This window comes from Sturnira hondurensis, unplaced genomic scaffold (assembly GCF_014824575.4).
Source record: "Sturnira hondurensis isolate 20B ecotype Veracruz unplaced genomic scaffold, ASM1482457v3 Scaffold0005252, whole genome shotgun sequence".
NCBI classification, from domain to species: domain Eukaryota; kingdom Metazoa; phylum Chordata; class Mammalia; order Chiroptera; family Phyllostomidae; genus Sturnira; species Sturnira hondurensis.
Genome location: NW_028077883.1, coordinates 758,908 through 782,780, shown reverse-complemented (window position 1 = coordinate 782,780; position 23,873 = coordinate 758,908). Strand labels below are relative to the sequence as shown.

Genomic DNA, 23,873 nt, shown 5'->3' with positions numbered 1-23,873 from the left:
GGAAATGTATTAAAATATCTTGGAATCATTATCAGAAAAAAAGTATACTGAGCTTGGATGCTTGGATAAATAGTAGAAAGTAGTGGTCTGGCCCAAGGATGTGGCATTTGCCATTAGGAAAAAAGAAGACAAAAAAAGAAATAATAGTAGCCCTAAGTAAAACCTCTATAATCATATTTTTGTTAAAAATGAGTAAAAGTGAGAATTGGGTGATGTCAGTATGGCAGTTTTTTCTAGGATATAATTGGAAGACAAAACCATCATTCAAATCTTTGAATTTGCATACCCACCGGCTCATTAAGGGCATCAGGTTCAAAAACTAGTCTCTCTGGTTTTCTTCTTCAGGGGAAATGTCCAGTGTAAGACTCTACTTATGATCTGGGAGTGGGCAGAGGATCTGATTTTTCAGTACATGTTCCCATCTGCAAGATCAACTGGAGGAGGTATTTAACACCATCCACCAGGAAGAGCTAAGATTTGTGGAAGGAGACATGCCCTTCTCGTTATCAGCTATTCCTCATGTTATTATCATGCTGGCAGAATTTTTTACAGGGATTACAGTGAATGGATTTCTTATCATCATCAGCTGTAATGAATTGATCAAGAGCAGAAAGCTAACACCAATGCAACTCCTTTTAACATGTATAGGGGGGTCTAGATTTGGTCTTCAGATGGTGTTAATGGTACAGAGTTTTTTCTCTGTGTTCTCTCCTCTCTTTTACCAGGAAAAAATTCATGGTGCAACACTGATGTTCCTTTGGATGTTTTTTAACTCCGCCAGTCTCTGGTTTGCCACCTGCCTCTCTTTATTTTACTGCTTCAAGTTAATAGGCTTCACTCGGTCCTATTTTCTTTGGCTGAAATTCAGGATCCCTAAGTTAATGCCTTGGCTGCTTTTGGGAAGCCTGCTGGCCTCCGTGGGCACTGCAGCTCTGTGCATCCAGGTGGAGTACCGTCAAAACCCAGAGGATGGTGTCCTCAGGAATGTCACGGGAACTGGGTGTAAACTCAAGTTAAAGCATACGAATGAAGTGCTTCTTGTGAACTTGGTACTCATATTTCCTCTAGCTGTATTCATGGTGTGCACTTGCATGTTACTTGTTTCCCTCTGCCAGCATGCTCGTCGGATGCAAGAAGGATCTCGTGGTTTGGGAGGTGTGAACGCAGAGGTCCACATAAATGCCTTAAGAATGGTGCTAACATTCTTTCTCTTATTTATTTCTTATTTTGGCGCCTTCATAGCAAACCTGACCTTCACCTTTCCTTACAAAAAGCAGCACTTTGTGGTAAAGGACATAATGGCCGCGTATCCCTCTGGCCATTCAGTTATAATAATCTTGAGTAATTCTAAATTCCAACAACAATTCAGGAGACTTCTCTGCCTCAAAAAGAACTAATGAAGGGGAGGACCAATGTAAACATTTCGTTGTTTTCCTGGCATGGAGTTAATGGGCTTGTATTTTGCTTTGTTTGCTTTAGATGGATTTTGTGTGCTCTCTCTGGCAATCCCCTGTCCATCTCCCTGCCCACAGGACATGCTGATGGATAGGATATCTCTTTTTCTAGGGCTTATGTACTTAAAAATATTATGATGGTAGCACATTTCTAAATAACTAGTGCTTGTTTTGGAGTGCCAGAAATCAGAGTACAATACTAAGGCTTCGTGTGGCTGCCCACGTAGTTCTGTTATGTCTTCCCAGGTTATTGAGAATCTTTTGTTTTAGATGAGGAAAATCACATTGTTTTCATCTAAGACTTGGAACAATATGATGATTTGACTTTTTGGTTACACGTAGCAATTTTTCAAAGGGAGTCATGAATGTAATCATTGTTAAATGAAAATTATACGTTGAGAAGGTATGTCATGGTAACGTACTCAGATATACAGGTTAATGTCTTATTTTGCTTTTGATTTGCCACTAGTTTAGGTTGATAAATGCTAAAGTGCAAGTGGAACTGTGTGTGTGCTGGTGTATGTAACGGGGCAGGTCAGACTAGAGATTACTGGAGAAAAGGAGAGACCCCAGGTCCAGGGAAACCCGCCCCCGCCCCCCCCACCCCCCCCGCCCCGACCCTACCCCTGCCCCCACCACCACAGCCTAAATCCAGCAAAAAGGCAGGGGGCCTGGAAGGCTGCCACTAGAGCCGGAGCGTAATAGCACACAGCCTTGAGCTCCTAGCTTGCAACACAGGCCTGTGACAGTGCCTGTGAGCTGTGAGGACTAGATACCCCCCACCCAGGGTGACTGGAGACTCCTGCCCAGGACTGGAAACAGGAGCAAAGACAAACAGGGTCATAGGTTAAAAAGCAGGGCACTCCCACTAGCTTCCTGTGCATGTGGTGTTTTGGGAAGGCCATTTTTGAAACAAAGTCACGGAGAAGCTGCTCCATTCGTTCGGGGCTTTCTTGCTTTACAGCTTGGTGCAGGCTCCCTATTGACTGTTGCCTCGTGGAACTTGGGCTTGGGACTTTTGGTTGCAGGTGCGCTTGGGCGCGCTGGGTCTCTGGCTGGCCCTTGCTCTCCACGTGGATGGGAGTGCTCGTCGGACCGGACCAGGTGGGCAGATGCCAGGCTCACTGGGGGCTTAGGCCCGCACTGTTGGAAGCCCACTCCTGGGGGCAGGATCCCATGCTGAGACACGTGCCTTCCTGGGCTCCAGCCTCTGGCGTACTATGGTCCCGTGCCGTGAGGCACACGGGTCCTGGACCGCTACGTGGGGACTGAGAACAGCGCACCCCAGATCCTGAAAGAGAGCTGCTTGCTGCAGGAAGATGGCGACTCTGAGACCCACGAGTGCACTTCCCAGAGAGGATGAAGATCTTTTTGCATCGCTGGCTTACGAACAGATGAGGAAATGGGGGACTTCAGAGTGGTGTTTTTTGGCTTGTAGCTTTTGGGGGAGCAAGAGAAGTTCTGGGTCTTGTGGGACAGGAGGGCTCAGAGCAGGAGTGCTCTTAGCCCCCGAGAGTTGGAATCCTAATAATAAAAACCTGTTTCCTTCAACACAAATCCTTGGGTCATGTGAACTAAGAGTGACAGGCAGCCGAACCCCAAGCTGCACCGTTACACCTACACACGTAGTTCAGTGTCTCCCGTTTTTACCAGACAAAGAAATACTTTTCAGCTCTCCGCAGTGATAAACTCATGCCCAGAGGGAATTGTGGGAGGTTGCTGATGACGAAGTCTCAGCCCCAAAACCTTCAACTGGTGCCTGGATTTTCTCCAGCTGAGAATGTCTCTACAGTGTGGCAGCAGCGAATGACTTAAAGATCTAAGGGAGGATTTTGAACTCTGTTGGTAAATTTGAATGCATTCTCCTCTTTAAGGACCTTGAATAGTCTTGCTTTGGGGAAGGAAAAATTTTTACAACAGCTTACGTCTCAGGATATCTGTTTGAATCTGTGACATCTCACTGGCTCTTAAGAAAATAACAGATGTTTAGTTATTTTCATTGTAAATAAATTGTAATTAAAGTAGATAAGAAGTTGCCAGGATGAAAAAGCAAATGAGGTGTGTGCACATGTGTATGTACGTGTATGTGTGATTTTTTTTTACTTTACAAAATGTTTTTACATACAATTTTTTACTTCCTTCTCGGAGCACTCTGTAAGGGAGGCAGTGGGATTACCTCACTTTTACACTTGAAAAAATCTGGTTTGCGTAAGGTCCCTCACCCACACCTAGTGATATAGTGAGAACCGGAACCTGACTCTTCTGTCTCTAGTACCGGTACCCTCTCTGTTCAGTTTTCTTTTTTATTATCTTTACAGTAACTTTGGATTCCAAAAGCCATAGGAAGAAATGACATTTCTCCCATGACCCGTGACATCCTGTAACATTTTCCCTGTATGTCCCTGGGAAGTCAGTTAAGAAACATTTCACACATCTTTGAACTATTTATGATTTGATCAAATTATTTATTTTCTATTTTATTTCATTTTAATACTTGGCTTACTAGCAGTCTGAAGAGATTTAAGTACAAGTGCCCCAACTGACAGTCAGTGTCAGTTGACATCACGTAGTAGAGAAATTACTAGGCCAGACTCACTTGTTACAGATCGGGGGTAGGGGCCGGTGGGGAGAGACCAGGACAAAGCCCTCCGCTGGGAAAAACTGGTATTCACTCTTTTCACAGAACAAACCTCTGGGAGAACCACATGACTCCTGGGGTCCCAGGTCCAAGCTGAGGGTCTTTTCCTTGCTAGTTCCTGAATCACACAGGTAGTCATGGAAGACATTTCGTACCGAGGTCTGATGTCCTTGGGCCACTTCTATCCTCTAATAGAGTAATTTATTTTTTAACTTAAAAATAATTTTAATGTTGTTATATTGTGAAATAATACATAGGTGATACAGAAAATTTGGAAAATACCGAAATACAGGAAGTGAGCCTAATATAGTCACTGGTAAAATTTTCATACGCATGCTTTCAGGATCTGAAATACTATGTCTGTATGTGTCAGTACATGGGTGGGGGTGTGGTGTGTCATGCATGGGGATCACGCTGTGTGTGTACACCTTATCCTGACCTTTTATTTAAATTACATGAGAGAAATTTTTCATTTTTAATGGCTATATAATATTTATTTTTATAGATGTAAGTTGGTTCTTAATTATTTCTCTGTTGTTAACTTCCATATCTCCATTAATAAAAAGAAATGTAGACTTAAAAATGTTTGTTTTATTGAAGAAAAAAGAAATGTACCCAAAGAAAACAAAGTAAACCCCCCAAAATAAAATAGAAGTCTCAAATAAAGAAAAAAGAGAATCTGTTATTATTATTACTGTTTGTACATGACTAACCAAATCAGTCCTAATTCCTTGGAAGATTTGGGCATGGGGATACCTAGAATGGTCCTGTCGGCCTGGGGACGTTTCGTGACTACGCTGTGGCCCGGGAATTCCTGGAGGGGGCTGTGGAGTATCAGGCAATCTACCATTTCGTCAGTCGGCATAAAGAAACACCAAGGCCTTAAGGAAGTTCAGTAATCAGGTAGTTAATTTTCTATTCCACAGTTGCTATACTTTTCATGTCTATTATCTCACTGATCATCAAAACCATGGCGGAGGATGTTATTATCTATATTAAAGATGAGAAAATCTAAACTTGGAAAGACAAAGTAATCATTTACTTTTCTAAGTCTGGATCTTACCTTCTAAATCTAAATTCTTATTTTTTTCTAACTGTAATTGTGCATCAACATCACCAGGGAAATATTTTTGAATTGTAGATTCCCAGGCTTATCCTAGACATGACGCGTATAGGCTCTGGGGATGGAACCCAAGAATCTGTACCACAAACCTCCATCGGCAATTCTGATACAGCAAGTTTTTGGACCAGAGTTTCTGGATCACCACACTACAGCATGTTAATGCCACTAAAAGGAGCCTAAAAATATATTCATATCGGTATAAAGTCTTTGTTAGGAGACACTTCTAAAAGCATTTAAAAGATTAAAGTTATAACTCACTCTTTTATTTGTAGTCTTTTGTTGTTGTTGTTGAAAGGAACTGATTCACATTTTGGTCACCTCATATAACAGGAGACACATGAGGTGAGTAAGAAGAAACCCTGTCATGGAAACCCAAAAATAGAAGCTGAGACTGGCTGAGTCAAAGGCAACTCTTTTGAGCTCAACAGGCATAATTTTTAGAGCCTTCTCTAGAGCTCGTCCGATGCTGTGAATCAAGTGCTCTCTGCACGTCTACTTCCCTCCCCTCGCTACAGACATGTGTTCTTTGCCTTCTGTGTGTATCTTTTCTCTATCATATTTTTCTCCTTACCGCTTCTGCTTATACATAATTACTGCTTCATTATATAAGCAATGTGCTCTGGGCCTTGATTTGAGCTCACGACTTCTCTCTAGCTATCCATTATGCTTTAATTCATGTTAGTATCTGTGATTTGCTATATTTGTCTCAATTCAAGGTATCCTAGAGTAAATCTGATTATGCTTTGTTGTTATTATCAGCCCATCTACTAGGATCAATGCTTAGACTAGGTACTACTATCCTGGGTTCAGGATCCAAGTCTGAACCAACCAACCAACCAAATTGAATCTGGAAGGTGATGCCGCTGATCTTTCCAGGACGGCCCCTGCCCTTTCAGCTGGGCTGTGAGCAGAAAAGTTTCTCCGAAAGCATCTTGGGGTGGCAGGGTGATTATCACGTGTCTGTATGCTTCTGCAATGCCTTGTTTTTTCAGGACACAGTTGAGGCAGAAGAAACCCACGGATTCCATGACGGCTTTTCATGTCATTAAAAGTGTAAAATCCACGAACAGGAGTTTGACTCATCTTCCCTTTNAAATCTGATTATGCTTTGTTGTTATTATCAGCCCATCTACTAGGATCAATGCTTAGACTAGGTACTACTATCCTGGGTTCAGGATCCAAGTCTGAACCAACCAACCAAATTGAATCTGGAAGGTGATGCCGCTGATCTTTCCAGGACGGCCCCTGCCCTTTCAGCTGGGCTGTGAGCAGAAAAGTTTCTCCGAAAGCATCTTGGGGTGGCAGGGTGATTATCACGCGTCTGTATGCTTCTGCAATGCCTTGTTTTTTCAGGACTCAGTTGAGGCAGAAGAAACCCACGGATTCCATGACGGCTTTTCATGTCATTAAAAGTGTAAAATCCATGAACAGGAGTTTGACTTATCTTCCCTTTATTTTCTAGATAATATTTTTTTTATCAAAGCAGACTTGTAATTAATGAAGGTGAGGTCTTTTACTGTATAAGACCATATATATATATATATATATATATATATATATATATATATATATATATATACCGTATTTCAAAAATAAGTAAATACGGAGAGTTAACTATCTGGTCACACTGAGAGGTGCACATGTTTATACATTTACTGTGATTGGGCACATCGGAGCTGATTTAAACCTAAAAATGAGTGTGAAAACGCCTGTAGGTACTGTATTTCTTCTGGCTTTGTCCTCAGTAGACACAGGCCTCTCTCACTCATCTCAACACTAGAAATTTTATCTTTAATTAATCAATAAAAAGTTTTTGTTTTAGTTACTGAAGCTAAGTTATTTGAGAGAAGGCTTTTCCAATTTGAGCCTGAAATCATATCCTCTTCCGTGTGAAACTTCTTAAATGGTAGATCTTTAAAAGGATTTAAAAGCTTTCTCTCCACAGTACATACCTATCTATCCAAACTTATAAAAAGATCTTATTGCTTAAGAAATTACTCCCCTTTGTTAAAACAAGATTCCTGGGTTTTACTGAAGGGATAGGTAGGAAAAGACCAGGAAGTTTCACATAAGTAATTGCAGGATGAAAAGAGATTGTATAAATTTCCCAAGGTTGAGGTTTTGGATGGGCCACATGCTCTACCGCGACACCAAAGGTTGGGATGTCGTTAGCAGACGGAGGTAGTCTGACAACAGCATGAATTAGTGTTGTATCCATTACGTGGCCCCTGATTTCACAGAGTGAAGAGAGAAGGTCAGCTTCAACGAGAGGGTGCTGGCTGGAAAACTGTAACAACTCTCTGTGTGCTGGACTTCAATGGGGCGACTCTCAGTATGAGAACCAGTGTGGGTGGGATAAGAAAGAGGACAGTGGGAAATAAAGAAATGTCGTATCAGCTTTGTAATTTTGGTCTATGTTTCTGCTCTGTGTCACAGATTCCACAGGGCAGGGGCTCCCTGAGCCGTGGAGAGTAATTGCCAGATTCCATGCTTTCAGCTGAGGGGAATGAGTCATTAATGGGTTTCTCACGATGCTGCACTCTAAGCTGATGCTATATGAAAAGACAAGTGAAAGCATGTATTTAAATGTCATAACACAGAGGGGCTGAAGACAGGCACTCCCTGGAAAATCACGAGAACTAGAGAGGATAGGGCTTTATGAACCCAGTTTTCTGTGTTATGATTTTTAACTTTCAAATTTAGGTTTTCATTTTTGGAGAGCCTTGTTGTTGGGATACGTCTCACTAATTAACTTAGAATTGCTAAGTCTATGCCTGTGTCCCTTTTTAAAAGCTTTGCTTCCCCATTATGGTCTATTGCAGATTTTCCAATACCTAGTTTCAAAAAAGTGTAACGCAATGGGCATTTTGCCTTTAAATTACGTTAACGTCATCATAGATTTTATTTTTGTTTTTCAAATATATATTAAGTTTTCTAAGGAATTTCTGTAGCTCTACCAGTATTCTCGACTTTCTAACATGCAGCGTGTGTTAAAGCTTCTGTAAAAAAATTACCCAACGAGAAAGTACTGATTTGTTACCAGATAAGACAGCCCCTCAACAAGTTTCCAGAAGGCGCCACCTCATTTCCCACTGCCTGTTCTCGTGTTCTGAAATGTAACTCCTGTGGTTTTATGAGCCTGAATGCATATAAATAACTGTTATTTTATTATCTTCTCATTTATCTCCAGCTTAAAATCGTTCCTACTTATGTTTGTTATTTTCACTTTGGCAATTGTTCCCTTTCATTAAGGAAATAAAATGGAAGGTAAACTGTTTAGCTACATTACAGCATCTGCTAATATTACTCCTTCTGTCTAAGCAAAGAAACTTCTTTCTCTTATTTTTTATTCTGGCATAATGTAAAACCGATGTTTCTTCATTATTAATATACAGAGTATTTCAAACTGCAGGTGCTGGTTAGATGATGAAATTATTAATACAATAATTTTTAAGTTAATTCATTTGTATAACATATCTTACTCATCGTATTCAAGTAACTTTTTCAAAAGTCTGAAATTCTTTAGTACCTGGAACCATAAAAGCCAGAGTGTTGAGGTTTTAATTTCCCAAAATATGCTACTTCCCCAAATCTGTGGAAACTGAGTGCCGGATCTCTTGTGCATCCCACAGATGCAGTGCAGTAACATTTTATTATATGCCCCCAATTTGCTACCTCAGAGTAGATTTTTGGATAATTCTATACATAACTTGAGTCACTTGACCAAGAAATAATATTTTCCTATCAGAAAATTCTGGAAAGGCATTCATGAAAACACTAAAGAGAATTCCAGTGGTTTTTTATGCTCGTCGCCCATCCAAAACCAACACCTTCTTCTCTTTTTGATGAAGAATTCTGCTGTCATCAAGGGTGAAAATGGATCTTAGTTGCCCTGAGAAATCTGCAGAAATATTCTCAGACTTCAGGGATCTTGAATTTCCTATAAGAGGAACCGTTGGGACTGATCACTTGGTGTTTAGTACCATATTCTTACAGGTCTGTATCTTTTCTAGCCCATTATTTGTGATTGAAATCTGGGGCTATGTTATATGTACTTTGGCGTCCTAAACAACTAATGTTAATGAACCCAACATTCACAGACACTTGAACACGGGCTTTTGAGAAAGAATCGTATGCATCTCTACAGGGAGGGAGAGAGAGAAGTACCAGCATCAAGACAGGTTAGTTTCACCCTGGCTGGTGTAGCTCAGTGGATTGAGCACAGGCCTGCGACCAAAGGATCACGGTTCAATTCCCAGTCAGGGCACATGCCTGGGTTGCAGGCCAGTTCCCTGCAGATCAACTCCCAGCAGGGGACACACGAAAGTCAACCATACATTGATGTTTCTCTCCCTCTCTCCTTCCCCTCTAAAGATAGATAAATAAATAAATATTTTTTTTTTTTTTAAAAAGGACAGGTTAATTTCGTTTCTAAAACGGCAAGGAGTTGAGTAAGCACAATTCTGCTGTGACTTCCAACAGGAAAAAACATGATCAAATTGGCCACTGGTGGAACCAGTACCCGAAAATGTATCCTTGTGTCTCAGTTCATAAACTGGGATAAAATCATAAGGAATGCACTGCCACCCAGTGGCAAACTTTCACTTAAATAAAATAATGGTTAAAGGAGTCAAAAGACTACAGACATTAGGAATCTTGCTTCTGAAACTTTATACCCCGTTAGAAAAAAATGTGAGAAAAAAAGAAGTTAACACTTGGGTCATGGGATATTCGGGGCCAAATGGGAATAACTAGCCCAAATCAAATGAACAAATAATAAAGAAAAAGCAAAATTATTTGTGACTTTAGGAGGTAACTGGAAATTTTGAATTTTGCTCACATACTCGATATCAAGGAATTTGTGTTCATTTTTTAGATGTCATAGTGGTGCTGTGCTTATGTGTCAAAAATAAAAGAATTTTGCCCTGGCTGGCGTAGCTCAGTGGATTGAGCGCGGGCCTTCGAACCAGCTGATCGCGGTTCCATTCCCAGTCAGGGCACATGCCCAGGTTGCAGGCCAGTTCCTTGCAGGCTAACTACCAGCAGGGGATGCACAAAAGGCAACCATACATTGATGTTTCTCTCCCTCTCTCCTTCCCCTCTAAATATAAATAAATAAATAGAATCTTTAAAAAAATAAAAGAATTTTTATCTTTTCGGGGGAACCTCACATAATAACTGATAAAGTGATGTGCTACATCAAAATGCTAGTAATGAAGGGAGATCCGTTGGAGGTGCATTTGAAGAATTTGAGCTAGAAGTTGATCATTTTCAGGCTGGGTGATAGTTACATGGAGATTCACTGCCAGATTCTGAGTAAATATAGCCTGTACTTAGACTTGTAATTAAAAACATAACTATGGCTCTATAACTGCTAAGTAAAGAGAAAAGAAATAAGACTAATAATACAAAAATAGCTAGAAAAACAATAAATATATTCCAGTAGGAAAATACAGAAACCTAGTTAAGTGTGTGGACTCTGGGATCATGATCCCTGTTCCCTTACTCTCTAATAATTCTGGACAAGTTATTGAGCCTTTTTCCTTCTTTATAACATGCAATAGCAGCGCTACATTTTATGGTCATTTTAAGTAATGAAGGAGCCAGTTATATACAAAGTGCTTACAACAGGGTCTGGTATAACAAGGTATTCAGCAAATGTTAACTCATGAACTATTAGGATAAAAACTGCAAAATCCAGAAAGCCATAGTCCATAATCCTCTGTACTTATTCAGAGCATCTAATCACTTCTAGTCATAGTAAAGGAAACTGTTACCTTTGGAGATGTCATCAAGTGTCATTGGTTTAGTTAAACGTTTCTCTAGTTAACAGTTAGAATTACACAGACTTGAGTTGAATTAATTTTCTTGGAGGGAGCGTAATATAAACTGTACTACCACCAGGTGTCAGGATTGTTACATTTTGGACTTCAACTGAAGCCTTTGTTTAAAACTTGACCTCACATATTAATTAGAGTGAAAACCCTTAGAAAGTGTCCTTCCTTGTAACTTTTAACATTTTCCCGACTTGTGACTGGACCCAGAGTCACCTCCTAAGAAGAGAATCCGGTTTAACTTTGGCTTGATGCCCCAAGGGACTTTTTCAAGCGGACATTTGTGATGTTTTATTTGATTCATTTCAGAAAGAGCAGATTCTCTTTCAGTTCAAACTGGTGCATTTAAACCATCTTTAAAAACCTACTTTCTTTTACAGCTTCCTGAAAATAATAAACAGTTACTTAATTTGAGGCTCAGAGAATTATTTTAGCTTTGTTTACTATTTTGTAATGTCCCTGAAATAAGTTCAGCTCCAGAAATATGTGAGTCTATGTGCATTTAAGATTAAGTTGCCAACTTTTCAATAGATTCCCTTACCTTTACCCTGTTTGAAATACCAGTCTGATTTATTTACATAGAATAAAAGAAGTATTGCTCTTCACCAAAGAGTGAATTGTTTGTACAGTATCTTGAATCTCAGATTGCCTTTTTCCAAATTTTCATCTGTAAGTTGTAAGTATTACAACAAAATCCTCAAAGTTGCATTTTTCCAATAAAATATTTGTTATTTAGAAAAATCATATTCCATATACTGTGAGAAACAGTATTTATTAGTAATAGTATCATCTTCTCTTTAAATATCTAGTATCAATGTAATTTACCAAGTTTTGTGTTAACTTATAAAAGAGAACTTTTGGATTAAAATTTAAGTTGTGACACTAAATCATTATCATCAAATTATTAATACGGGAAAGATGGAGGTGTAGGTGGAAATACTGTACCTCCTCACACAACCAAATTTGAGAACAACAAAGATTTAGAAACAAAAACACAACCAGAACAAACAGAAAAATGAACTATACCAAGTGAACCATTTATCCAGACCGGTAAGAGGGGCGGAGTCAGTGGCCAGCAGAGAGGGCTCCTGGCAGGAGGAGGTGGTTGTTGAGACCCAGGTGTGGGGAGGAAGGGAGCAAACTCAGTGAGACGCGCAAGGTGGCTGGCTGACCTCAGACACACATTCGCGTACAGATAAACCAGGCAAAAAAAGGGGCAGTGAGACAGACCCTGCAACCCAGGGCCCCAGTGACAGGAAATAAAGCCTAAAAGCACCGACTGAAAAAACTTTTAGGGGTTGAGGTGCCAGGAGAGGTTCCCAGGATCACAGGAGAGTTCCTTGGAAAGGCCCACGGGGTCCTAGAATGTACACAAGCCCACCCACCCAGGAACCAGCACCAGAAGAGCCCAGTTTGCTTGTGGGAAGTGGCAGAGGGACCAAAATCCCAGAGAGAGTGGAACAAGTGCCACTACTCCCTCTCTGACCCGACCCCCACATATAGCGTCACAACCCAGAGGCTGGGTTGACCTGCCCTGGAGAACCTCTAAGGCTCCACTCCTCATGTGTAACAGGCTCGAATAGACCAAAACATTATGACTGAAACAGAAGAATAGATCAAAGCAGCCCCAGAGCCAAATATTTCTAAGTGACCAAGAGATAGCCAACCTATCAGAGGCACAGTTCAAAATACTGGTGATCAGGATGCTCACAGAATTGGTTGATTTTGGTCACAAATTAGATGACAAAATGAAGGGTATACTACGTGCAATGAAGAAAAATGCACAGGGAACCACCAGTGATGGGAAGAAAACTCAAATGGGACTCGAATCAATGGAGTGGACCAGAAGGAAGAAAGAAACAATCAAACAGAAAAGAATAAAGAAACAAGAATTCAAAAAAATGAGGAGAGGCTTAGGAACCTCCAAGACATCTTTAAACTTTCCAACATCCAAATTATAGGGGTACCAGAAGGGGAAGAGGAAGAACAATGAGTAGAAAAGTTATTTGAACAATGAATAAAGGAGAACTTCCCCAATCTGGCAAAGGAAATAGACTTCCAGGAAGTCCAGGAAGCTCAGAGAGTCCCACAAAAGTTGGACCCAAGAAGGAACACAAAGGCACATCATCATTACATTAGCCAAGGTTAAAATGGAGGAGAGAATCCTAGAAGCAGCAAGAGATAAGGGGACAGTCACCTACAAGGGAGTTCCCATCAGACTGCCAGCTGATTTCTCAAAAGAGACCTTAGAGGCAAGAAGGAGCTGGAAGGAAGTATTCCAAGCCATGAAATCCAAAGATAATATCCAAGATTGCTCTATCCAGCAAAGCTTTCATTTAAAATGGAAGGACAGATAAAGTGCTTCTCAGATAAGATCAAATTCAAGGAGTTCATCATCACCAAGCCCTTATTATATGAAATGTTAAAGGGACTTATCTATGAAAAAGAGGATATAAAACATGTATAGTAAAATGACAGCAAACTCACAATTACTAACAACCACACCTAAAGCAAAAACAGAAACAAACTAAGCAAACAACTAGAACAGGAACAGAAACACAGAAATGGAGATGACATGGAGGGTTAGCAACAGGGGAGTGGGAGGAGGAGAAATGGGAGAAGATACAGAGAATAAGTAGTGTAGATGGTAGGTAGACAATAGACAGGGGGAGGGCAAGAGTAGTATGGAAAATGCAGAAGCCAAAGACACACGAACATAAAACTGAAGGTGGGGAATGGGGGGGGAAGGGTTGTGCAGGATGGAGGGGAATGAAGGAGGGAAATGGGACAACTGTAATGGTATAATCAATAAAATATATTTTAAAAATTATTAATAAGGTAGAAAATAAACTTTTACATTATATATTAATAGTAATATACTGGCATATAACTAAAATGGTGGATTTTTACCACTTTTGGTAATATGGTAACTTTTTAAGTGCTCAGTTAATTAATGGCAATAATGCATTTACTTCGTCACCCACACTTTTACTTTATTATTGAAAGTTGAGTATGTAATTCAATGCATAGAGAAATGATAGCATTTGCATGTGAGGATATATATACTCTGGAAGCAAGCTGGGTAGCTTTGAACTTTGGCTTCACTGCCCCAAATTATCTGTCTATCTCTTGCTTTCCTATCTGTAAATGGGGGTGATAATAATTGAATTCTATGATACAATAATTCTGTATCATAGAATTATTGTAAGCATTAAATCTGTTCTGCCATATGTAAAGCATGTAGTTAATTATGCATGTAAAGCACGTTGTCTGGCACATGGTAAATACTGACACACCATTATTGTTATTATGGGGCCATTTGTACAGTATTTACCTGGAGTTAATTTGTTTTACCCAGCATTCTTTGTTTGGATAAGTGTGAATAATATATGCATGCTATATTTACATATTATAATTATTTACATATAATTTATAAACAAAACAATAAGATGTCAACAGGGGTTGTCCCTGGGTATTGGAATAAAGGTTGAATTCTATTTTCTTTCCAAAGTGAGAAGCAAATAATTTTGTGATTGTAAAATTAAGATAATATATTTTCAAATGATGAACACATTTTAGCATGGTTTATGTTTATAAAAGTCTCGTCTAAGTGTATAATAAAATGGATTGCATCCACTTCCCTTAAACACACTATGTGAAAGTCAGTGTGGAAGACAACGCCAAGGATATTTTGTAAGACCCAGCCTTTCATCTCAAGGAACATCTAAGAAAAATATAAGGTAGAATGCAAAATATACTATTCAAGTCACAAGGCACTAATGAGAAGTTTTAAAAAGACGTTTACAGGGAAATAAAAAAAGATGGGATTTGATGTGGAGGTTGAAGAAGGACATTTATTTCAGCAGAAAGAGCACAAAGAAGAGGCCAACTTTATTTAGATTTGCATTTATAAATTTCCCCCACTTTATTGCTCCTGGGTCCTGATCTCCAAAGCGCTACCACATTCTGGGACACATCATGAGCAAAGACTCATGTAATTGTAAGTTGCTCATTTGTCTTCACACCTCTACTCCATGGGTGTTATTGCTGAAAGATAATAAACAGAAGAACGTGGCAGAAAGATTTATCACTCACAAGCCTCCTGAATGCACTCGGGATTCAAAAGTAATTTTACCAGAAGCCCGGCGGCCCATTAAATCTGCTTCATACACAGTGAGTTTGATTCTTTTTGTACAGCTGTGGGGAAATGTCCTGAGCAGAGACATTTAACAAATGTTTTCCTACTAGCTTGTGGCAGGGTGCTTGTTAATGACTGCTTTAATGCAGGAGTTTTTAATTTGTCGATGGTGTATATAGGGAAGGACACTCCTGCCATCAAGAGAAAAGCCTGCAGATCTCTGCTTTTTTCTTAAAATGCAGAGTACATTATCTAGTATTTTGGCTTTCCTTTGTTCATTAAGGTAGTTGCCAGGATGGATTGAGTTGTGACGAGTCATCCCCAAATTGAGTCCTGCTGCACTTGGAGCAGCCCACTCTGAGCAAATCGCATGCTGGTAAGAAGGCCTGAGAGGAAGACTCTGTCATACCCTCATTAAAATACATTGAAAACATGCTTTTACTACGGCTCCGCTGCTACTTGTGGACAAATAAGGCTGCTTGGTAGCCCTGTGTGTCCAACCAGAACAAAATGTGCATTTGGCATCCATGGCAACCTTTTAAAGCAAAGAGTATTAAAGAGCAATTTCAAAAAGATAAACAGCCATTAAAGCCAACACACAATTGCTTTCACTGACTTCCTTGTACCTTCCATCTTCCTTATGGGACACAGAAGGCCCAGAGGTGTCTTAGAGTGGAGGGAAAGTCTACCAAACATGCCAGAACAGGTGGGCAAAATGTTAAGATTTGCTGTTGAACACTTACCTCAACTCTTTATAATTATTACTCAAATGAATGTTCTCAATAATATGCACTTCACCCTATAGAAGCTCTGCTATCATAGGAACTATAGAGTATTTGCATTGTGCTTAAGCCATTTTCAGTGGAGCCAGGAAGACTCCAGAGCCTTAGTTATGTAATTCATTTTTCCCCCTGGTTTTCAGTGGAATTCTGAGAAATTACCAGTGACAAGTCACCATTCCAGCTTTGGCAGACACTCCTGGTGCGGCCTATGCCTGCTCAGTCTTTATCTTGCCAGAACATTTCTGCCTAACTTCCTCTCCGTGCTGGGAGCGTTCTCTGGTTTCTGGAGCTGCCCACAGGGCAGAAGTGCTGAGGTTTAGTATCACCAGCAACAGTCCCGAAGCCATAACTGAGGTGATTGTTTTGCAGTGTTTCCCTAGAGGGTTAAGCTCCAGTTGCCCCACTTCGTTGGCTTCTTTCCTTTTCCTGTCTCCCTTACTCAGATTCTCACCTTTGTTTGGGGGATCGCCTTTGGTTTCTCCAGAATCCTTAAGTGTCTGCTTCTGGAGAAGCCTAAATCAAGACACGAGAAGGCAATATTATGATCTTAGAAGACAGAAAGCCTGGCTGTATGTGTCAGCCTTGCTTCATGATCTTGGGAAGATTACTTAACCACTCTGGTCAGTTCTTCACTTGTAAGATGAGAGTAGTGGGTACCATCCTAGACACAGATGGGGCTGGGCAGAGTCTGAGTCACGACATGCCTTTTAACTTCTCTTTCCTGTCTTCAGTCACTTGTCAGTGTCATCTATGGGAAGGGGGTGTCCGGGCAGATTATTACAGTGGATGAAGTTTGGCCTTTTGAGTTGGGTGAAAGTGCTTCAAATTCCTACCAAACTGTCAATAACTGTGTAATCTCATGATTTGCTTAAGATTTTTTAGTCAATGTCTCTCAGGTTTTAGAAGAATTAAATGCATTGGCACATATAAGTTGCTGCAAAGTCCCTTATATCTTCTATATTCACTTATTATTATTACTAATAATAATATTAATAATATAGAAATATGACTTTATATTACAAAGAAAAGTTACTTAATTTTCTGTGGCTCAGTTCTCTCATTTGTGAAATGATAATAACTATAGTTCCAACTTCATAGAATTGTTATGAAAAGTCATAAGTTTATATTTGTAAAACACTTGGAACATAGCATATCACACTTAGTTATTGTTATATTTTATGACAAAACAGTGGGCAAATAGCACGTGGAACTTTGTTGTTGCTATATTTTATGAATAAAAATTCAAAAGCTATGCATTTTCTGTGTACAAAATAAAATTTACACAATGTCCAGGGACTAGCCAAGACAAGAGTTGACTGAAAGGTGAATGTGTGTGTATTTGTGTGTGTGTGTGTGTGTGTGTGTGTGTGTGTGTGAGAGAGAGAGAGAGAGAGAGATCATGTTAGTTTGGTAGGATTCATGTGGATTTGTACAAATGCGGTGAATCCAGAAAGTGAACTGTCAGCAGACCACTCTCTCAGAGGACCAGATTACACATAACTACACAAACAAGTGATAGATGACCAGAAAACTGTCTTCAAATGGGCCAAAGCTCATTGTGTATTTATAAGTAGTAGGTATGGAATCAGTCCACCACCAGTGACTTAGGGTGCAGACTTGGCCTTACACAGTTTACAGCCTGGTTATTTTAAATTGCAGGATCCTGGCGTACATAGGAGAAAGTCTTGATTGCTACTGTACTAGCAGGGGCTTCTCCTCTACAGACACTGTGTTTGAGCTTAGCAACTGGGGACGTGTTGCTAACTACTATCTTGTAGCTGAACATAAGCTCCGACCACAAAGGAAATGACATGGTCGTCCATTACCAAGTTTCTCAAAGGCGGTTTCAGGAAATCCTAGACCACTGGCGATGACGGCACAATGGATTCACGGCCTCCAGCCTCTGCCTGAACCTCGCCCTTCCCAGCCATCACTGGGCAGCATCTTCTGCTACCTTCAAGAGCAAATCGACCTGCATGCCCCATGGGCTTCTCAAAATAAAAATGTTTTGATCTCAAGTCAGAGTTTCCCCTTATTTTTCTCCTTTTAAACAATTCGATATACTACTTAGCAAACTGAACCCTGTGAAGGTTCAAACAAAATGGCTTTATTTTTTTTTTTCAGGTCATGACTTCCAAATGTACTGTGCTGGATCTTTCTTCCCTCACCTTGAGCTCCCTTCCCTTATTGGCTTTCAAATCATGACTTCCAGATCCACCGTTTTGGCTCTCACTTCCCTCCACCCCCTCCCTCCCTGAGAGATCCCGGAACTTCTCAGCAACTTTGCCTGAGACACTAACAGTGTCATTTCTGCAGTTTACACCCACGTTCTGCCAGGAAGAAGCTCAGACAAGGGCGAAAACGTGTGTGAGTCCTACCGCACGCCGCCCGTACAGAAAATCAATTTACATGGATCGTAGACCTAAATGGGCAGAAAATAAAACTTCCAGAATAAAACTGAGGTGTGAAAGAAGCTCTTACGACCCATAAAAAGTGGTATTCATAAAATGTGCCACTTGTGCGTTAGAATTCCAATCTTCTATTTATCAAAATACATCATTTAAAAAAAAAAACACTATTAACAGAATGAAAAGGCCATCGCAGAGATCAGAGAAGATATTTGCTACTCATATAACCCAAAAGAGTTTGTATTAATAATACAGGGTGGAGTTAAAATAGGTTTACAGCTTGTATGTGAAACACAGAGTTTATTCTTATATTATTATTAATTATTGTATTTTTTCTAGTACAAGCACCTGCAAACCTATTTTTGCCCTACCTTGAATGGATGACTGTACAGAAAAAAAAGAACAAAGTGTCACTACATGCAACAATGTGGATAAAAGAGAAAGATAGAGATGGAAGGACGGAGGGAGAAATAAAAACATGAAGGAAGCCTCACTTACTGTAAATTAAAACTTGCATCTCACAACGCCTTTGCTCTCCTCAGCAGAAGCCTGCCCTGCGGTTGAGGGATGGACAGTGGGGAGGAGAGCATTGTCTCCCTCTGTTCCCCTTCTGCACAATCGGACATGAAACAGTGCATTGTAACACTTCTCAGCACTTTTCTGCCCCCTGTGGCTGGTGGAGGAGATGCTTACCTGTGCGAAACAGTGTGTTTAGGAGTTCTTTTGCATCCTCTCGTTGTCTTTTAGCAATCAAACTCAGCAATGTGCAATCCTTTTCATAGGCACTTCACTCAGTTCTGTCCGGAGTACACAATGTTTAAGTTAGGTATCATTATTACTAACCATCATGATAACTATTATTACAATTTTATAGACTAGGAAACGAAAGTTCTCATCAGGAATTTAATGTTCAGAGCATGTATTCAAGATGACAATCCCAAACACAATATGCTGCAGATCACAGGGGCGTGTGCATGCTTTCTGATGAATAACCAAGAAAAATTGGCTAACGTGGTACAGTCAGTCCTCTTTCCATATCATACTTGTAGTCCTGTTCTGCTATTCCTTTTTGTTTTCATGCAGTGATGAGCTTGGTTTTGGATGGATAGCACCATAATGAGATGAGAGGCCTGAGCAGATGACGCCCAGCCTTTGCAGTCAAGTTTCTGGTTCTGGAAGTGACGTATCAAGTAAGCCTCACCCGTTGCAGAAGTTGATTCAGGAAATTATGGTCTCATATTTCTCTCTCTTATTCATTAATACAGCTGACAGGCCAAAACCCCACCGGGCTTCCCCAACTCTGTCTTGGGTGTTTATCTTCTTTGCATTTCCTTATGAAAACAGATGGATTTGGGCACCGTCCTGGATTCTGGGGAAATATGCACTCTCCCAGAGGCACGAAAGTGTTCTGAAATAACAAGCTTTTCAAACCAAAGTTGCCTACATTGAAATTACTTTGTTGTAACAGTGGTAAGAATATTGTCTGCAGGGTTATGATTTAGTTTGTGAAAGTTAGCTCTCCCAACTACGGTGGAAATGCTGATGATGCTGGTACTTTCTGTTAATGCCCAGAGTTAAAGTGATGCTCTGGCCTCAGGTCAAACTCAGCAGATAATAACGCTCCCTCATTTTGACCACTAAGCTTCTCCAAAGCAGGCATTGCAAATTGCACTTGTTTGCATCCTTCATAGTAACAAGAAGAATTCCTTATATATAGCCATGTATTCCCTTAGGGGATAAATATTACACTATCTGGGGGGTATAGCTGGTAAGGAAAAAATTTGACCTTGAAAAAATAGAGAACAATGTAGCAGCCAGAGTTGAAGTATACAAAGAAGACACTTTTCCAGGAGGATATTCCAAAGGCAAAAAGGAGCAGTTTAATTTGTGGTACAACACCGTTTCTTAAGGATTAAATTGTTCCCACAAGTAGATTCCTTTTCAGAAATATTAGGGTATTTATTTCTATTTATTTCTCAAAATATTCAAGAGTTATATACATGAACTTTATGTTCATATTTAAAAGGCGACATGGGCTAAAACAATCAGATGCATTTTGTATGTTTTATGGCATATTGAATCAAAATCTGAACCTATATTTTTCATTTTTTCCAATACATATTTTGATGTTTGAGACCCTCAAATATATTAAAATAGAGATCTCCAAGTGAGACAAATTATGCCCTTGAAGATTAGGCTTGGAGAATTTAGTTTCAAAGAAGGAATAAGTCTTTCCTTTATATTAATTAAAATTATTTTCTAAAATTTTGTTTAAAAATCTTGTGGGAAAGCAGACAAATGACTTCAAATCTCTTTGTAATCAATATTTGACAATTATTATTTTAATTCATAAACAAATAGGGGGTGTATACTCATATCACTGACATTTTTATTACATGAGTTATCTTGTCTTTTTTCCATTTTCATTATAAAAACTAATTGGAATAAAGTCAAATAAGTATTTAATATCTCTGCTTGCATAAGCAATATTAAGTGGAAAGATGAGGCAATGAATTATATCATTTCCCAAAGGATGTTCTACGTGATTAAAATTCCTTGGAATTTTAACAGTTGGGTCATGTAAGGGAACTGTATTCTAAAACAATAAATTTTAAAAAAGAAAAATAAATGGAGTAAATACTGATTAAATACATTAGACAGGTGAGTGTACTCAGGATGTGCTAGTAAAAAAGGTCGAAACGCCCTGGGGCTCTGGTCTTGGCTGTTGTCCGTTTCTGTTTACAGACTTCGTGGTCTCACTCATTCTTGTTGCTTCAAATATCATCTACATGCTGAAGACTTCCTCGTGTGAATTCCTAGTTCTGGCATTTCTCCTGAACGCTAGACCCTTACACTCTTACGTATGACAACCTACTTGATGCCTCCTGCGGCGTCTACCAATCCTTGAAACCTTGACCAATCCAAAACTTAACCAGGGTTTTCTGCCCGTCCTCTCACAGCTTTGCCTCTCTCACTGAAGAGCAATTCCATTCTTTCATTTCCCCGGGGGGGAGGGGCGGGGGGGGTGCGGACGGAACTGGAGTCATCCTTGTCTCTATTCTTTGTTCTGCGCCCTCATGTCATCAAGTTTTGTGTTTTTTACTTTACATTATACCATAAACTCAGCTAATGTATTCACTTCTAGTAAATACACTGGTCCAAATTCCCATCAGCTCTTGCCTGAATTACTGCAATAGCTTCTGATCTGGAGGTCCCCTGGAGGCCCATGCCTACTCTTTCTAACAAACAGCAGAGTAGTTTGACTCACAGAATGCAGTTCCAATCACGCCATTCTGCTCAACCCCCTCCAATGTCTCTACATTTTAAGCCTAAATTCTTTCAATATCCTACATGGTCTCCTTTGCTGTCTGGTCCTGATTACTTTTCTGTGCTCACCTCCTACTATACTATTTATTTACTCTTCTCCAGCCTCTGGGGTTCTCCTATTAACTAACAGGGAAGCTTCGTGGAGACAGGGGATTTGTCTGTGTGCTCACTCTGTGTTCCAGTGCCAAGTAGAATAGTTGGTGCATAGTAAGTGCTTATTTAATACTTGTTACATATATGATTTCATTGGAATAACCTGAGAGCTGCATGAGGCATAGATAACTTAGTTATTGATTTGCACTCTTAGGAGTCAATGAAGCTAACGTCACCCACTGGCAGTTGAAGAGTACTGGGTTATGTATGTAGTCTATTTATCCTTCTCTTCTAGTTTACAATAGGTGAAAACAAACTTTGATTTCAAACTTAATACCTTTGTGAAGCAATGTGTCCTTACACTACTTTGTATGTGTCAAGAATGTTAACATTTTAAGATTCTTGTTTTTCGTACTTGAAAGGGAATTACTGTCCCAAGGGGTAAGAAATGAAGCTCTTAGAATAAATGCTTGCACTTAAATAGTTGGTATGTCTTTTCATCAGTAATGTTGTTCATCAGGTTTACTGAGAACATTAATGATTAACTGCTCAAAGTTGCATGAGGGAAATGGTCTAATTAACATAAACCTCTTTGATAATTAGTAGTCACAACCTTGTAAACAATGGATAAAGGTTATGCTATAAACTTATGGTTACATTTCTCTTTGTGGGTTGTTTGTGAATTGTGAATTATAAAGTGACTTTCAGAAACACATTATTTTATACCACACCTGAATTTTAAGAAATACATTATATAGTCACTTTACTGAAGAAGGATAGTAAAAACCAGGCATAATAAGAACTTTTTGTATCAAAGTATGGTTTTCAGAAAGCTAAAAAAAATACTTTAAGGTATATTATTAATTGGAAATAAACTATTCTAAATCATATATATTAAGTCCACTAGAGTGAATGCTTGATGAGGTTTTACTAACTCATTATTAAGGAAATTTAAAAGATGGCCAAGCTGGTTAAAGGCCCTTTTGAGATTATGAGTATACATACACATTTTTTAAAATGTAGTAATAAGATTCTTAGTTTTTTTTAAAAAATAGAACTGCTTGCTGTCCTTTACAACAATAAAATTATAACCTGTGAGGTTATCTTTTCTACCAGAGAGGAATCATTTTTGTCCTCCCTAGAACTAAATTTACAAGTTAATAAATAACTTGGCAGAGTTTGGGACTTAGTTAATGGTGAATAGTGAGTCCTACAAGGCTATATTCTTTGGATCAGCACCAACCAATAGTAATAAAATACCAGCCCCATACAAAATTCAAAATTTTCTTGCAGAAACATTTTTTTAAAAAAGAAAAAGTAAAATAATTCTAATAATAAACTTTATTTAGCTAACTATATCAAGAATGTTTGGATGTAACATGTAAATATAATGAATTAATGAGGCACTGTACATTTTTTCATATTAAGTCTTTAAGACGTGGCGCCCATTGTACACTTCCAGCAGGTCTCAGTCCCAACAAGTCCAAGTTCAAGTGCTGAATAGTCACATGTGGCCAGTGGCTGTGTTAGAAAGTGAAGTTTTAGATGATTAAATAATTATTGAACAAGCTTGTTAATATCCCAGGAGGGTGTTGAAAGGCCATGTTGTACTTCTCTGGCCTTATTTCCAAGTTTTGGGTCATTTTACCTTGCATTTCCAAGCAGAAGTTTTAGGTTTTGTGTTTTTTTTTTCCCCAGTGGGTCTCAGGACATTAAAGGATAGCAAGTAGAAGTTTTCTACAGCACAATAAAAGTGTTTTTGTTTTTTTTACTTTTAGTGCAATAAAAGTGTTTTTGTTAAAGTGATTTTAAAGACATTTCTGTCCATCATATATATTATGATGCTTAAACTTTTAATGAAAGATTCTTTGAATTATAATTGAACTGCTCTAGCAAAATCTATCACACCACAGAGAATCACAGAAATGCATAGGGGATTACCTTGAGCCAGCAACTTTAAATTTCTTTATATTTATCGTTTACTTTTATTTTTATAAAAATTCTTTAAGATATCATTGTTTTAGAGATGGAGACACTAAGAGAGTTTATGTTACGTGACAAAGGACATAGCATCTG

At 39.2% G+C, this 23,873-nt stretch overlaps 1 protein-coding gene across 1 annotated transcript; it reads left to right on the top strand.

Annotated features, from left to right (window-relative positions):
• The first annotated feature begins 491 nt into the window (after nt 1–491).
• LOC118987371 (taste receptor type 2 member 7-like) lies at nt 492–1,397 on the top strand. The gene has a single exon (XM_037046486.1). The coding sequence runs from the start codon at nt 492–494 to the stop codon at nt 1,395–1,397; it is 906 nt and encodes a 301-aa protein (XP_036902381.1).
• Nucleotides 1,398–23,873: the final 22,476 nt, after the last annotated feature.

Excerpts from the sequence above, each read along its gene's own strand:
- LOC118987371 (XM_037046486.1), top strand. The coding sequence starts at position 492 with ATGCCCTTCTCGTTATCAGCTATTCCTCATGTTATTATCATGCTGGCA.